Raw genomic sequence first — 17,332 nt, forward strand, 5'->3', positions numbered from 1 at the left:
CTCTAGGCAAGAAACACAAGAGAAGGAAAAGACCTACAATAACGAACCCAAAACAATTAAGAAAATGGGAATAGGAACGTACATATCGATAATTACCTTAAATGTAAATGGATTAAATGCTCCCACCAAAAGACACAGATTGGCTGAATGGATACAAAAACAAGACCCATATATTTGCTGTCTACAAGAGACCCACTTCAGACCTAGAGACATGTACAGACTGAAAGTAAGGGGATGGAAAAAGATATTTCATGCAAATGGAAACCAAAAGAAGCTGGAGTAGCAATTCTCATATCAGAAAAAATAGACTTTAAAATAAAGACTATTAGAAGAGACAAAGAAGGACACTACATAATGATCAAGGGATCGATCCAAGAAGAAGATATAACAATTTTAAATATTTAGGCACCCAATATAGGAGCACCTCAATACATAAGGCAAATGCTAACAGCCATAAAAGGGGAAATCGACAGTAACACATTCATAGTAGGGGACTTTAACACCCCACTTTCACCAATGGACAGATCATCCAAAATGAAAATAAATAAGGAAACACAAGCTTTAAATGATACATTAAACAAGATGGACTTAATTGATATTTATAGGACATTCCATCCAAAAACAGCAGAATACACATTCTTCTCAAGTGCTCATGGAACATTCTCCAGGATAGATCATATCTTGGGTCACAAGTCAAGCCTTGGTTAATTTAAGAAAATTGAAATTGTTCCAAGTATCTTTTCCGACCACAATGTTATAAGACTAGATATCAATTACAGGGAAAAGATCTGTAAAAAATACAAACACATGGAGGCTAAACAATACCCTACTTAATAACGAAGTGATCACTGAAGAAATCAAAGAGGAAATAAAAAAATACCTAGAAACAAATGACAATGGAGACATGACGACCCAAAATCTATGGGATGCAGCAAAAGCAGTTCTAAGAGGGAAGTTTATAGCAATACAATACTACCTTAAGAAAATGGAAACATCTCAAATAAACAACCTAACCTTGCACCTAAGGCAATTAGAGAAAGAAGAACAAAAAAAAAAAAAACCCCAAAGTTAGCAGAAGGAAAGAAATCATAAAAATCAGATCAGAAATAAATGAAAAAGAAATGAACGAAACGATAGCAAAGATCGATAAAACTAAAAGCTGGTTGTTTTAGAAGATAAACAAAATTGATAAACCATTAGCCAGACTCATCAAGAAAAAAAGGGAGAAGACTCAAATCAATAGAATTAGAAATGAAAAAGGAGAAGTAAAAACTAACACTGCAGAAATACAAAAGATCATGAGAGATTACTACTAGCAACTCTATGCCAATAAAATGGTCACCCTGGAAGAAATGGACAAATTCTTAGAAATGCACAACCTGCCAAGACTGAATCAGGAAGAAATAGAAAATATGAACAGACCAATCACAAGCACTGACATTGAAACTGTGATTAAAAATCTTCCAACAAACAAAAGCCCAGGACCAGATGGCTTCACAGGCGAATTCTATCAAACATTTAGAGAAGAGCTAACACCTATCCTTCTCAAACTCTTCCAAAATATAGCAGAGGGAGGAACACTCCCAAACTCATTCTACAAAGCCACCATCACCCTGATACCAAAACCAGACAAGGATGTCACAAAGAAAGAAAACTACAGGCCAATATCACTGATGAACATAGATGCAAAAATCCTCAACAAAATACTAGCAAACAGAATCCAACAGCACATTAAAAGGATCATACACCATGATCATGTGGGGTTTATTCCAGGAATACAAGGATTCTTCAATATACACAAAACAATCAATGTGATAAATCATATTAACAAACAGAAGGAGAAAAACCATATGATCATCTCAATAGATGCAGAGAAAGCTTTTGACAAAATTTAACACCCATTTATGATAAAAACCCTGCAGAAAGTAGGCATAGAGGGAACTTTTCTCAACATAATAAAGGCCATATGTGACAAACCCACAGCCAACATTGTCCTCAATGGTGAAAAACTGAAAGCTTTTTCTCTAAAAGCTGGAACAAGACAAGGTTGCCCACTCTCACCACTCTTATTCAGCATAGTTTTGGAAGTTTTAGCCACAGCAATCAGAGAAGAAAAGGAAGTAAAAGGAATCCAAATTGGAAAAGAAGAAGTAAAGCTGTCACTGTTTGCAGATGACATGATACTATACATAGAGAATCCTAAAGATGCTACCAGAAAACTACTAGAGCTAATCAATGAATTTGGTAAAGTAGCAGGATACAAAATTAATGCACAGAAATCTCTGGCATTCCTATACACTAATGATGAAAAATCTGAAAGTGAAATCAAGAAAACACTCCCATTTACCATTGCAACAAAAAGAATAAAATACCTAGGAATAAACCTACCTAGGGAGACAAAAGACCTGTATGCAGAAAACTATGACATTGATGAAAGAAATTAAAGATGGTACCAACAGATGGAGAGATATACCATGTTCTTGGATTGGAAGAATCAATATTGTGAAAATGACTATACTAACCAAAGCAATCTACAGATTCAATGCAATCCCTATCAAATTACCAATGGAAATTTTTACAGAACTAGAACAAATCATCTTAAAATTTGTATGGAGACACAAAAGACCCCAAATAGCCAAAGCAGTCTTGAGGGAAAGAAACAGAGCTGGAGGAATCAGACTCCCTGACTTCAGACTATACTACAAAGCTACAGTAATCAAGACAATATGGTCCTGGCACAAAAACAGAAAGATAGATCAATGGAACAGAATAGAAAGCCCAGAGATAAACCCATGCACATATGGTCACCTTATCTTTGATAAAGGAGGCAGGAATATACAGTGGAGAAAGGACAGCCTCTTCAATAAGTGGTGCTGGGAAAACTGGACAGGTACATGTAAAAGTATGAGATTAGATCACTCCCTAACACCATACACAAAAATAAGCTCAAAATAGATTAAAGACCTAAATGTAAGGCCAGAAACTATCAAACTCTTAGAGGAAAACATAGACAGAACACTCTATGACATAAATCACAGCAAGATCCTTTTTGCCCCACCTCCTAGAGAAATGGAAATAAAAACAAAAATTAACAAATGGGACCTAATGAAACTTCAAAGATTTTGAACAGCAAAGGAAACCATAAATAAGACCAAAGACAACCCTCAGAATGGGAGAAAATATTTGCAAATGAAGCAACTGACAAAGGATTAATCTCCAAAGTTTATAAGCAGCTCATGCAGCTCAATAACAAAAAAAACAAACAACCCAATCCAAAAATGGGCAGAAGACCTAAATAGACATTTCTCCAAAGAAGATATACAGACTGCCAACAAACACATGAAAGAATGCTCAACTTCATTAATCATTAGAGAAATGCAAATCAGAACTACAATGAGATATCATCTCACACCAATCAGAATGGCCATCATCAAAAAATCTAGAAACAATAAATGTTGGAGAGGGTGTGGAGAAAAGGGAACCCTCTTGCACTGTTGGTGGGAATGTAAATTGATACAGCCACTGTGGAGAACAGTGTGGAGGTTCCTTATAAAACTACAAATAGAACTACCATATGACCCAGCAATCCCACTACTGGACATATACCCTCAGAAAACCATAATTCAAAAAGAGTCATGTACCAAAATGTTCATTGCAGCTCTATTTACAATAGCCCGGAGATGGAAACAACCTAAGTGTCCATCACCGGATGAATGGATAAAGAAGATGTGGCACATATATACAATGGAATATTACTCAGCCATAAAAAGAAACGAAATTGAGCTATTTGTAATGAGGTGGATAGACCTAGAGTCTGTCATACAGAGTGAAGTAAGTCAGAAACAGAAAGACAAATACCGTATGCTAACACATATATATGGAATTTAAGAAAAAAAAATGTCATGAAGAACGTAGTGGTAAGACAGGAATAAAGACACAGACCTACTAGAGAATGGACTTGAGGATATGGGGAGGGCGAAGGGTAAGCTGTAACAAAGCGAGAGAGAGGCATAGACATATATACGCTACCAAACATAAGGTAGATAGCTAGTGGGAAGCAGCCGCATAGCACAGGGAGATCAGCTCGGTGCTTTGTGACCGCTTGGAGGCGTGGGATAGGGAGGGTGGGAGGGAGGGAGACGCAAGAGGGAAGAGATATGGGAACATATGTATATGTATAACTGATTCACTTTGTTATAAAGCAGAAACTAACACACCACTGTAAAGCAATTATACTCCAATAAAGATGTAAAAAAAATATATTTTAGTTTTATCATTGTATTTATTTCTAGCAAAGCAAATTTCTTTATTCTGAAAAACACATTTTGATAAAACTATTAACTCGTAATAGTTAATTATCAACAAAGTAACTAGCAACTTGGGCGTATAGATAGCTCTTCTGACACTGTATTCTACTTCCAGAGTACAGAGTTTGAACTGATTCTATAGAAAATATTTTTTAAAAGGCTACTTAGATCAAAATCTTAGTTTAATAAAGTGTGAGGAGGGAGGAGAATAAAAGTGGCTTATCAGGACACCTAATTTTGAGATGACTTTTCCTTTGTACATTTTTTTAATCAAGGTGGGTTTTTTTTCTTTTATATATTTCTCTTACATATACTTAAAGGAGAACTTTAAGAGAAATGTCACTGCGTAATTTCCTTTCCATTTTCTCTTCCCTGCTTAGAAAGAGCACCTACAATTGCCGAAAGAATCACCTCTAAATAGAACATAATTTGTTCGTGCCAGGCAGCAAAGAATTAAATAAAAGTTGCATAGGGTTGCTTGCAACAATCTAGGCTTGAAAGATTGCTAAGTGGGTTAGCAGCTTGATCTCCTTATTCATCTTTCCCCAGCTCATTGTAGGGATGCTGGCTCCCCTGCTCCAACCCTCCAGCGTAACTAGTAGTCTTTCGCCCACCTCTGCTCCAACCTGCAAAATAAAAGTGGCGTAGTGAGTGGAACCGATAGGAGAGGGAAGACGTCTGAAACTTCTTTGCAAATGGTATGAAAGGGAAAACCTGAATACACCATTTTCAGTTACTTTTTTCTTTCAGTTCCTAGCTTTCTCTAAGTGATGAGAAATTAGAGAAGAAAAGGAAAATGTAAGCTCTTTAAATTCTACTTAATTGTGCAATTGAGTTTCAGGAAAAAAGTTACATTAGTAAGCAGGAATAAGCATGTAAGGAAATCCATGAATGATGGTTGTAGAACAGGACACAGACATAAACATAATCACTTTTAACCCATTACAGAGTAAACAAATCAGAGAAAAATAGTAGAGGGTAAAACTGAGTGGATTCAGCACAATTTTCATTCAATTCTACATAGTTGCTTTAAACATCAGTATACAAACAGGGCTTTAGGTTTAAAAAAAAATCAACCATGGAATGCTCTGTAATCTCTTTCATATTAATCAAGTACTTGTTATTTGAGTCCACATAGAATTTTATTTGGTTTGGATAAGTTTCAAACTTTCTGAAAATTTAAGTCAATTTTGATCAACTTAGCATTTCAACCCCTACACCTAATTCTTCCAAGCTTAGAATTATTTGCAAATCCTCTTATAGCAGGATGACTCAAAACATTACATAGGGGGACATTTTTTTAAATTGTAGAAAAAATAGAATAAAAAATGTGGAAGATCACCAGAGGTCTCTTACTGACAGTCACTTACGTTAATGTTCCTAGCTTTACATTTCAAATATTTTTTTTTATTGTGGAAAAATATGCATAACATAAATTTTACATCTTAACTGTTTTTAAGTGTACAGGTTGGGGTACTAATACACTCACATTGTTGTATAACAATTACCACCATCTACCCCATAACTCTTTCCATCTCATAAAACTGAAATATACTCATTAAACAATAGCTCCCCATTCTCCCTGCACCTCCAGCCCCTGCAACCACCACTATATTTTCTGTCTTTATGATTTTGACTACTCTAAGTATTGCATATAAATAAGGATCATATGGTATGTGTCTTCTTGTGACTGGTTTATTTCACTTAGCATAATTTCCTCAAGGTTCAGCCCGGTTGTAGTGTATGTCAGAATTTCCTGCTTTTCAAGGCAGAATAACATTCCATTGTATGTATATACCACCTTTTGCCTATCCATTCACCCATCTATAAGATACTTGGGAAAGATTTATTTTTGATTATATTACTTTTATTAGATTTTCTGTGATTGTTACCCAATTCAAAGTGTGTAGCTCTTATTACTTTTTTTTTCCAATAAAAAAGACACTATTCATTGCTAAAGATCTCTAATTCCAAAAACTTTCCATTTCTAAAAATGTTAGGAGACTTCAAAGAAAAGCTGATTATTCTGATTGCATGGCCTTTTTCCACTCTGAACAGTGTGAAAACCATTTTCATAATATCAGCAACTTTTAGTTAAGTAATGATATATTTTTTCAATGAAAATTTCCATAAGTGAAAAGACTTGTTAAAATCTAAAGTAATCTCAGACAAACAATAAAATCTTGATGGCTGCCCTTAACTTGACAATTTGAACCTAGAGACCTGCTATTTCATAAAATTTTGATCTTTTCACACCATTCACTGGAAGAAAGCGAGTCCTTATTGCTAAAAATTTATCTCAGCCACCCCAAATGGGACTCTTAATATCTACCTTACAGACTTTCTATAAGAATTAGAAATACAGTTCTTTCAATGCATGTCATATATCAGGCCCAAAAGGTCACAGGCCCTTAAAGCATTGCTATAGTTATCAATGAAATTAGTGAAGGAAGTTTCACATGACAACAGAGCGCTACATATTCTCTAAGAGGGGACTCATGTATTTGGTGGTCGCTCATTTGCAGCAAGCCTATATATTCTACATCAATTTTGAATCAGCATAGGTCTGAGATGTCTTAATCATAATAGGCTTTGCTAATCATTTTACTAGCATAGAAATTCTACACCAGATCAGTGCTACTTAAACCTGTCGCTAGAATCAATTAAAGAACTTTGATGATAGGTAGCCTCCCATCCTTAAACCAAACTTACCCGGTGAGAATCTCTGGGAGTAGATTCTGACAAATGTCCAAGTTTGGAAAACATTAATCTACTTATCATTGGACATAAAAACCCTTGCCTTTTGTAATGCTAGACCATGATACACAACATCTCTGCTATTTCCTTCCAACAAGCTATGGTCATGAAGATTAATTTGAAGGTAGAAATTTGAACATTTTAAGAGCTAGAGCAGTATGCTTGTGGGGTACAGAGGAATCAATCTTTGAGGCAGAAACTCAGTTTACTTTGAGAGGGTAAAAGAGGCTTACTCTGTAAGCAAGGCTTTTAGTGAAAGGCTAAACAGATAGGTAACTTCTATCTGTTATTCTTGAGGAAATCTTGAGTGTAAGAAGTTAACATGAATGCAGAAGCTAAGTATACTGTTCAATAATTTAAATGAAAAATGTTAGCAGAATATGACCCTGAAGATATTTTCCTCTATAAATTTTGAGTTAAACTGGCTTGTCTCTAAAGAGGTTATTCTTTCCTGAGTTGTGTGTATGTGTGCATGTGTGTGTGTGAGTGTGTGTGTGTGTGTGTATGTTTATTCACCATTTGCCCCAGAGGAGACTAGGGTCCATGATCAGTTCATACCATGTATGACGTGTATGCTTAATTTTCCTTTTGCATCCTTACAGGGAGAAATGATAAGCACTGTACTGGGCTTAGCCCAGCATTACCTACACAGGGCTACGATGTTCACACATGGTAGTAGTGTACTTAGCCGACTAGCTGACTGTCAGATTTTCTATAATTGTGAGAGCTGGTTCTTAAATGCAGCCATTACTAAATATTAAAATATATAAACCCACAATTTAAATTTTATTTAAAAAAGGCAATATATACTTAAAATTCATTATTTCCTGATTAGTTCACATCTATTGACTCTCTATGCTGGAAATACTACCTAAATGTATGCTAAGTGGGCATCTCTTCCAAAATCCACATTGGTTGCTAAAAAGGGATAACGTCAGGAATGTTTACACCATGAAAATCAGCAAACTCTACAAATTGGCATGTTTTCTTCTTTATTTTGTGAAGAGAGGTTATTAAACATTTACCGGCACGCTACTGACATGATATAATTTTAGACTGAAGAAATGATGCTTGGGGACATGTACTACTAAAACCTTTCTAAGGAAGCCACATTATATTCGATGCCTGGAGTGGGCATTATCTTATGCAATGAATTGATGTTTCTACTAATTCAGAAATAGAAAATGAAATGAGCCTTCATCTGGAGAAGGGGCAAAAAGCCTAGCAGACAATAAAAGAGTCGGTTCTTAAGGTTTACAAATGGTCAGAGGGTCCCAATAGTTAGGGATATCCTCACCTACAACACAAGAGCAGGAACACAAAAATCAAGTTTGGGCCTCTCTGTCCCTCAATAAACATTATTATTATTAGCAAAATCTTGTTAATAACTAATGTCATTTATGCTTTGAGGAAATTGGGGGTATAGTGGGTCTTCACAGCAGTTGAGGGACACAGTATAGCTGTGAGGTTTACTGTAGTCATTTGTGGCAGAAGCTGGGGTTGGCAGTAAGAGAACACAGCCAGAGTGGAGAGACTATGGAACTTATTCCAGATTTTAGGTGGTTTATATGTAAAAGGAAAGTGAAAACTAATTTATAATCATAAACTATTGAGGCCAATGTGTGTATATGTAAGTGTATGTGTGTGTGTACACACATTTATACAATATGGTTACTTTATAAGTATATATTATATGTAAATGCATATATATATATGATTTGCAATAAAATAAAGTACCCCATGATATGCATGACAAATATGAGAACTGAGCTGAGCTAGGAAAGGTCTATTGTGGGAGAATTCTTCCATTCTGCCACCCGGGGTTGAGGTAAAGTACCCCTGAGGAATATTCTATCACTTTCTAGAAAGCAAAGATCATACTTCTTTAATTTTATGTACATATACTATTTGATGAAAAAGTTAATTGAAAGAAAACTATTGCATTTGATGAAAATAAAGATTTGTCATAAAAAATTTATTCAAAAAGTGATACAATGCACTCTTATTCCAGGAAACTAAAGAATAAGAAAACCAAGCTAGCAGATACTTTGTGCTTGTATCTTGTAACATTCTTACGTAACAGTTTATCCTGGAGTGAATTTCAGTCAACCGGGAAAACCTCTTCCTATAAATATAATGATAAAGGCCCTCTCAGATAAGGGTAAGATTCAAGTCCCTACTCTCTCACCAACAGATAAAAAACATGGCAGAACTGCCACTTGCTCTTATTTTCTTAAAATATATTCCTGGATTCTATTCTGTTTGCTAATATTTTGTTTAGAAAAATTGCATCTGAATTCAATAAGTGATTTTTAGTTCTTTTGTTTTGTCAGATGAGATTCATGAAGAATTTATTTTATACATCTTTTCAAAGAACTATCTTCTGGGTTCATGCAGATTCATTTAGGCTTTCTAATGCGTTTTCACATTTTTCTATTTCCCTAATTAAAACTTTTATCTTAAAACTTTTAAAAACAATATGCATAATTTGATTCTATATATGCATTTATGTAAAAGTGGATATGTGTGTATATAATACACAGGAACTGAAGCTGTATTGAAATGCACTGTGGGCAAATTTTGTTTTTTATTCTACTACAAAATTCTAAACTTTGAAGAGTGCATGTATTTTACGTAACTATTTTAACACTGAAGGAGTAGCAACAGGTGATAAACTAAGAAAATCAAGTTTAACTGTATTTTGACATCCGATTATTTTCTAGTTCAACAAAATTATCTAGATAGGACACAACATGCAGTATTAGTTAGGAGCAGACAATTATTAAGATATGTAAGAGTCATTAAAAGAAAAATATAGTTTTAAGTTTTACTAATTTTTTTTTTTTTTTTTTTTTTTTTTGCGGTACACGGGCCTCTCACTGTTGTGGCCTCTCCCGTTGCGGAGCACAGGCTCCGGACGCGCAGGCTCAGCGGCCATGGCTCACGGGCCCAGCCGCTCCGCGGCATGTGGGATCTTCCCGGACCGGGACACGAAGCTGTGTCCCGTGCATCGGCAGGCGGGCTCTCAACCACTGCGCCACCAGGGAAGCCCTACTAATGGTTTTAATGCAGGTGGAACATCTGGTTTAAACAAACGATTAGTCTTCAGATTATGTTTGTGAACTTAATGCTCTTTTATGAATCTTCCAATTCCCCCACACTCCCACTGTGTCATTAGCTGGTATTTGGTTTTAGAAAGCAATTGAGAATGAGAGGTGCATCTGGTGTAAGCTAAAAAAAATGACTAGGATCTGCAGCCTCTGAGTTGTAGCTTTCAGTGTCTCAGTGAGATCAAGCTATGAAATATTATCTTCTGGATGCTAAAACACACATGAAACAGAAACATAATAGAATATCAACTAATTAATATATAATGAAAATGTAACTGTCACATATAAAAATAATTCTGTCCACATATGGTCAAGTCATATGAAAAAAACAAATCTTAAATCAGAAGACACCTTATTCCTTTACTATGAGAAATCACTCAAATTTTGACTCATATTAACTCATTTCTTCCTCATAATAATCCATAATAACCCTAGGAAGTTGATAATATAAGCTCTTAGCCAAGAACCTATGTGTGATCTTTCAACCCTGACCATAGGTAGCTATGAAGGCTTTACCTGGCAGCCCTCACAGAGGAAAGCAGCCCTCCTTACAGCAAAGGTGGTGCACAGTCAATGTGCTGAGGTCTCTGAAGGGAGCTGCTTTCAAGGAGGACTCAGGGCTCCCTGACAAGCCATGCTTTTAAGCATGTTGACATTCCTAGCCCAGGTGCTTCCAGTAGGAGGCCTCTTTTTCAAGTGCCTGCCTTGGGTGCCTTTGCTGAAATGTCCTTAGAGGGGTGGGGGGAACCCACTCTGGCTCATTACTCAGTACTTTCCCACTCTCAGCCCTTTCCCCTCTCCCTCCCTCCCCTCTCCCTTCTGGCCCCCAGATCCATAAAACTTCAGGCAGGAGCCTTTGCTTGGGGGCTCCCTCAGCAGTGAGACAATTTCCTGTGTTTGTGTTGATCAGTCTGATCCATCTGACTCTCTCCTGGAGCTGTTCCATGGTGAAAAATGGCACGGTGGAGGACTTGGTCCTTTTTCCACTGCAGCTTCTTGCTTATACTATTGCCTTAAGTGATTAAAAGCTTGAGTGTTACCTTCTTTTTGGTTCTTTGTCTTAACTGACCACCATGAAATCTAGCGGCTCAGCTCAGCTCTTGACTCTCTCCTTTTATAGTCGTGGAAATGGAGATGCTGAGAGCATAAGTGACTTGCCCAAGGTCACATAACTAGTAAGAGGCAATGTTAGATTTCAAACAAGCCTGTTAGCCTCCTAAATCCATTCTCTTAACTATACATCTTCTTCTTGGAAAATATCGTTGTCTATTTTTCCATGTTCAGGTTCTGATCTACTTCCATTTGCTTAATTATTAGAGGGCAAGTAATTTCCATCATTTTGATATTCTCATGTTGATGAGCGTTATTATAGAGCTCCAGGTAAGGGAAACATAACTCACTATATGATTTTTTTTCACTCTGAAGGGCAGCTTGTTGCACAGGCCCTATTGACATAGCTATTCAAGGATGTTAGAATGTTAGAGAAGTCTTGCTAGGGATCTGTACAAGAAAAAAGACACTCGTCTCTACTTTATCCTGCTAAAGTTTAGACTGAAGTATCTCAAATATTTTGAAAAATACAATTTGGTTAAAATTATTCCAAAATAACATATTTTGAAAGAAGTAGTATCATTTAAAAATTGTTTTTACACACACTTCAAACCTTTTCCTCATTGTTTCAATTATAGCCAAAAAGTATGTCAATAAAAAGCCAGGTTGCTCTTGAAAACATTGCACTTTTCTGCTTTAAGAATTAGTACTCAGTCCATTCTCTACATCTGTGTCCTTATTCCTGCCCCACCCCTAGGTTCATCAGAATTTTTTTTTTTTTTAGATTCAGGGAGATCAGCTCGGTGCTTTGTGACCACCTAGAGGGGTGGGGTGGGGATATGGGGATATATGTATACATAGAGCTGATTCACTTTGTTATACAGCAGAAACTAACACAACATTGTAAAGCAATTATACTCCAATAAAGATGTGAAAAAAAAAAAAAAGAATTAGTATTGTACCAAAACCCAAAAGCATACGTTAAGAAATACTTTGCAAAATATCACTTAAGAATGAATTATCCTTAAATTCTTTGTCAAAATTATGTGATTTGAACATATTTACAATTATTAAACAAATCAGTGTCTCCAAACACTAAAGGAAAAGTAGACACATATTTTATCTTATAATTATTATAAATATAATAAAATATAAATAGAACATAAATATAATTAATAGAAATAGTGTAACATAATTATATAAGTATAAATTAAATTAAGCATATACATGTGTATTGCCATCTTTACCTGAAATAGACTTGAAATGGATAAAATACCTGTCTGTGGATTATAATTTATTCTTCACATCCATTCTCTTAAATATAAGTGATGGATGGAATAAAATATAACTTGAATTCATCTGATTTTCCTATTTATGACCTGATCTATTTCATTTATTTATCTATTTATTCAGTATATATCTGTTATCCATCTATCATGTGCTAGAACAGAGGACAGGATGATGAATTGGACCTTGTGCACAAGGACTTTTCATTTTAGAGTGAGACAATGCTAGGGTTCAGCACTGCTTATTATAGGGTTACACAGGAAAAGTTACCTAATCTCGCTTATAGAAGAGAACACTTCTTAGAAGAGATAACAACTGATGAGTATCTTAAAGTATGAATAAAATTTGCCCAGCAAACAAAAGAGGAAGGGCAGTGAAGACAAAGAAATTTTAAAAACTCATTCTATAGAGGGGGAAAATAAGTAGGAATCTGCTGAAAACTCCAAGTTGTTGGTTTTGACCCTACATTAGTCAGTTGCAGTGACAGTGTTTTTAGACAAGGTCATGGTTAGATTTCCATTAAATACAGCTCTTGCTGGCATTTTGTCAGGTGGAGTTGTCAGGACTGAAGGCAAGGGGAGTAGTTAAACACAGGGGCTCTTAACCAAGGGTTCTTGGGCCCCTAAAGGGGCTGTGGATAGAATTTATGAGGTTCTTGAACTTGATGGGGGAAATGTTACATTAGTTTTGAGTCTCACATTTAAGTCTTTAAACCATGTTGAGTTAATTTTATATATAGCATAAGATAAAAATCTAACTTCATTTTTGTGTCTGTGGCTATCCAGTTTTCCCAACACCATTTGTTAAAGTGACTTCCCTTTTTAAAATAATATTTATGCCAATTACTATTTCAAACTGTATTACATATTAATCCCACTGTTAGAATACTTTATGTAATATAATAATAAAGAAGTGTATTACTATATCACATAAAGTATGCTGATAGGTGTATTTCAATTTAATTTATTTTGTTGTAATCCTTTATAATTTATTTTATAAATTTATTGATTTTATACATATTAATTGATGATATAAAATATTCATTTTGAGCCTATTTATTTATTTTAAATATTATGAGAAGGGGGCTATGGGTTCACCAGACTGCTACAAGGGTCATGTCCTCAAAAAATATTAAGAATTCAGAGACTGTTCCAAGAATTCAGGCAACAGACGAAGTCTTGAACTAGAGCAATGGTATTAAAATATATGTACAATGAAGAAATAGGCAAATTCAGCATGATTTAGCAATTAAATAAATGTCAAGAACCAAAGATAAGGTGAACTCAGTGATGCCTACCAACGTCTTAACTTGGGTGATTTGATTGGTTGGTGGTGGGTAGTTCTGGTACTTAGTGGGGAAGCTGAATTTTAAACCATGAGAACAGCCAGTAATCACCCATGGGGAGAAGGCAAGTGAAGAAACTGACTCAGGATAAAGCCATGGAAAACCAATATTCAAGGCCATCCAATTTATTATTATCAGATATGGTATCATGCACTGTATATAATGTGTCAGCAAATAAAACTCATATGTAAAGAATAAAACTTCAACAAGCAATTGGTGGTTAATCTGTAAAGAATCATTTGTTATGATTCTACTCTGCATTTATAGTTTTTGTACCTGCAATTATTTGCATGCAAAAAAAATACAGCTACTGGTGCCTAATTATAGCCACAAACATCCAAATTTGCCCTCAAAAGAATAACACAAAGAGATACCATCTGTGAAAGTGCAGTAAATCCCTCACACCTTTCCTGCTCCACATCCTGTAAGGCTGGTGGACACATTCCCTTTGGCTTCTATCTTGGGCTTTATTCTTGCCTGATCTCATTCATGCATTATAGGCTAATAACTAATAATCTGAAAGTCAGTAGGCCTTTCCTGTTATCCAAACATTATGACTTTCCCCCCTCATATAAAGTGTACTGCGGTATGGGCAGACTGAAAAATGGAAGCCATGTCTGAAGCACATCATTTGCTTTGTTAGTGTGGACAGATTCAATTTTTCATTCACATGTAATTTTACAAGGTATGCAACTTGAACACTGTTGAACAGAGATGATATCTCATACAAATTTCTGCTTAAAGGTGACAAGCAAATTATGTTACTTTACTTTTTAAAGAAAGTTTTAGCCACTTATTAGAAACACAGTTGTCAGTTTTGTCAAGTATATTCATATTTCTCTGTTATTAGGACCATCAAGAAGTTTAATAATTGTCCCTTGGAATTTGATTTCCTACAAAAGTGCTATAACACAATCAGTACTATTGCAAATAATCATTGAACTGTATGAAGATAGTTATGATTTCAGATGGGAAACATATAATAATAGATGAGAAATATAAAACCCAGGGTAATTCTTGATAAAGATTCTGTTCTCATACATATGTCAGTAATAATAAATGTGGGGACAACATAGCCTGCTGTATAAAAGTGAAACAGATTCCCAGCAGAATAATTTCCAAAGGCTTTAATGAGAGTTCAAATATTACTTGCTTATCATTTAATCATATTAAACAGTTTGAATCTAATAAATCCTCTGTTGTAGAAATACTATACACTTTAAGAATGGGAAATTGGCTAGTTTATTAGGCTAATGACTAAAACCAGAATGTAATATATATTTCTTCTGTATGAAATATATATTTCTCCATTCTATTTATAGTGTTTAGAATTGTTATAAGGTACTACCATGAAGGTTTTAGGGGTAAATGAAGGCTTAGGAATTCTAAAATTTTCACTGGTTTTTATTTCTTATCTAAAAAATTCAGTGAATAGGAAAGTACATTTTTGTTCTACTACCTTTTTCTCAGTGGTATATGAGTCACAAAGAGTTGAAGTAGCAGTTACACACCAGCCTTAAGTTTATGGACAATGGGCCACATGCTTAGACATTAGAAATATGGTAAAATAATTTAGATTTAGCAAAAGGGATCAGGTTAAGACAATGAGAATTTGTAAAGGGGGAGTATCATTCTAAAAAGAGAGTTAATTAGAAGCAAAAAGAATGTCCTGTCATACATAAATAAACATTTCAATGGATGCAGTCAAAATTCAAAATACTATTAATGACATGATAAACATAAGCCATTCTTGTGAAAACAAGAGGTAGAAGAATCTTTTGAGACATTAAAAAGGATAAAGCTACTCACATCCTGAGCTACCATTTGTTGACACCAGAGTCAGGTTGGAAGGCCATGGATTCCGAACAATATCTTGCCAATGAATTGTGTCTGTATAACAAAGAAACTTGTTCTGGTCTACATAGACTCCACCGTTTAGGATTTCTGTATTAAAATAAACAAACAAACATAGATTTGTTGTCAAACTTTTTGATGATAAAAGGTAGTCAATAAAAATGATTTACTGTTAAGCTATTTTCAGTGTTAAATTACAGTTACTTTGTTAATAGCCAAGATATCTTTAAAAATATCTTTTTCCTGAGCCATATAGGTTGCAGAAATTTGAAAACATTGAACAATACAAAGAAAAACAACCACTCATAATTGAAGCACTCAGAGAGAAACACTCTTCACTTTTTGGTACAGATGCTATCAGTCTTTTTTTATTTCCTCTGAAATTGGAATAATATTGCGTATAATATTCATAATCTGCTAGTTTTGTTAATACTAACTGGTGAGTATTCAATGGTAATTAAATATTATTCTATGTTATTTCCAAGGAGCATATAATATGTCAGGGTATAACTTAAACAGTACTTACTTAACCAATCCCTTCTTATTGGTAATTTAACTTGTTTATCTCTGATTAGTTCTTTAAAATTCTTTCTATAAATAACATTCACAGATTGTGAATATTTTTAAGACAGATTGTTAATGTTTTTAAGACTTTTGCTACAAATTGTCAAATTTCCCTTAAAAATATTGTTTCAGTCAATGTGACATTGACAGGAATCAGTTAGGTAAGTAAGTAGTGCAAAGTGGAAGCCAAAATTAATGCTTCAATCACAAAAGTGTTCTTTGTTCATCTCAAAGGTAGTCAACAGAATTGCCAATTATTCGTTAAGAACAACACACAGCAAGATATCATAAAAACTCTCTGGTTCATTGGAATAAGGGCAAGATTGTGGGATTATGTGCATCAGAGCCAAGATTTACTTGATTCTCTATTTCACTACTCTAGCCTTAATCAACTAACTTGTCCTCTCTGAACAATGGCTGATCATATACATAGATTCTCATTCAGATAGCTTTAGATTATCCAGAAAAAATGTAGATATTCCCTCTGAAAATACTATTCTTATCATTTTAAGAAATTGGCAAGAAATACACATAGCATCTTCCTACCCAATATCTACCACATTTTTTCTTCTTGTCCAATACAAGAACAAGGTAAGAGAAATCATATATCAGTCCATAAAGCATCCAGATACAAATAACAAAAGTCCAATTAACAGTAATTTATATAGATAAGGGATGATTTTTCTCACATAATATGAAACCTATCGGAGGCAGTGTGGATATTAGTTTAGCTGTTCTGCAGTACCCACAACCTGCTATGTATGTTGGCTTTATTCATTCAAGGCATAAGATGGCTGCTGCATCTAAAGGTGTTTGTTTGAATTCAAGGCAAGGTAAAGACAGAAGAGCAAGCAGGAGACTTCCTCCTGGTGAAGCTTCAACTTTCGATTTGGAAAGACATGCTTTCCCCAAGGATTATGTCTGCATTACAATGGCCAGAACAATATCCCATGGCCATTCCTACTGCAAGAGAGGCTGAGTGAGCAAGTATGTAGGTGAACATATTGTTATTCAAACAAAAGCCAAATGTGCAGGGGTGTTAGTGAGGAAGAAGAGGT

At 34.9% G+C, this 17,332-nt stretch overlaps 1 protein-coding gene across 3 annotated transcripts in view; it reads right to left on the reverse strand.

Moving 5' to 3' along the window:
• ERBB4 (erb-b2 receptor tyrosine kinase 4) overlaps nucleotides 1–17,332 on the reverse strand; it is a 1,115,448-nt gene that overhangs the window by 361,097 nt on the left and 737,019 nt on the right. For all 3 annotated transcript variants that reach the window (XM_079925304.1, XM_079925305.1, XM_079925303.1), the window contains one exon: nucleotides 15,666–15,800. In XM_079925304.1, coding sequence (XP_079781430.1) covers nucleotides 15,666–15,800 — 135 coding nt within the window. The remainder of the gene's footprint in view (nucleotides 1–15,665; nucleotides 15,801–17,332) is intronic.

This window comes from Stenella coeruleoalba (assembly GCF_951394435.1).
Source record: "Stenella coeruleoalba genome assembly, chromosome: 6".
NCBI lineage: Eukaryota > Metazoa > Chordata > Mammalia > Artiodactyla > Delphinidae > Stenella > Stenella coeruleoalba.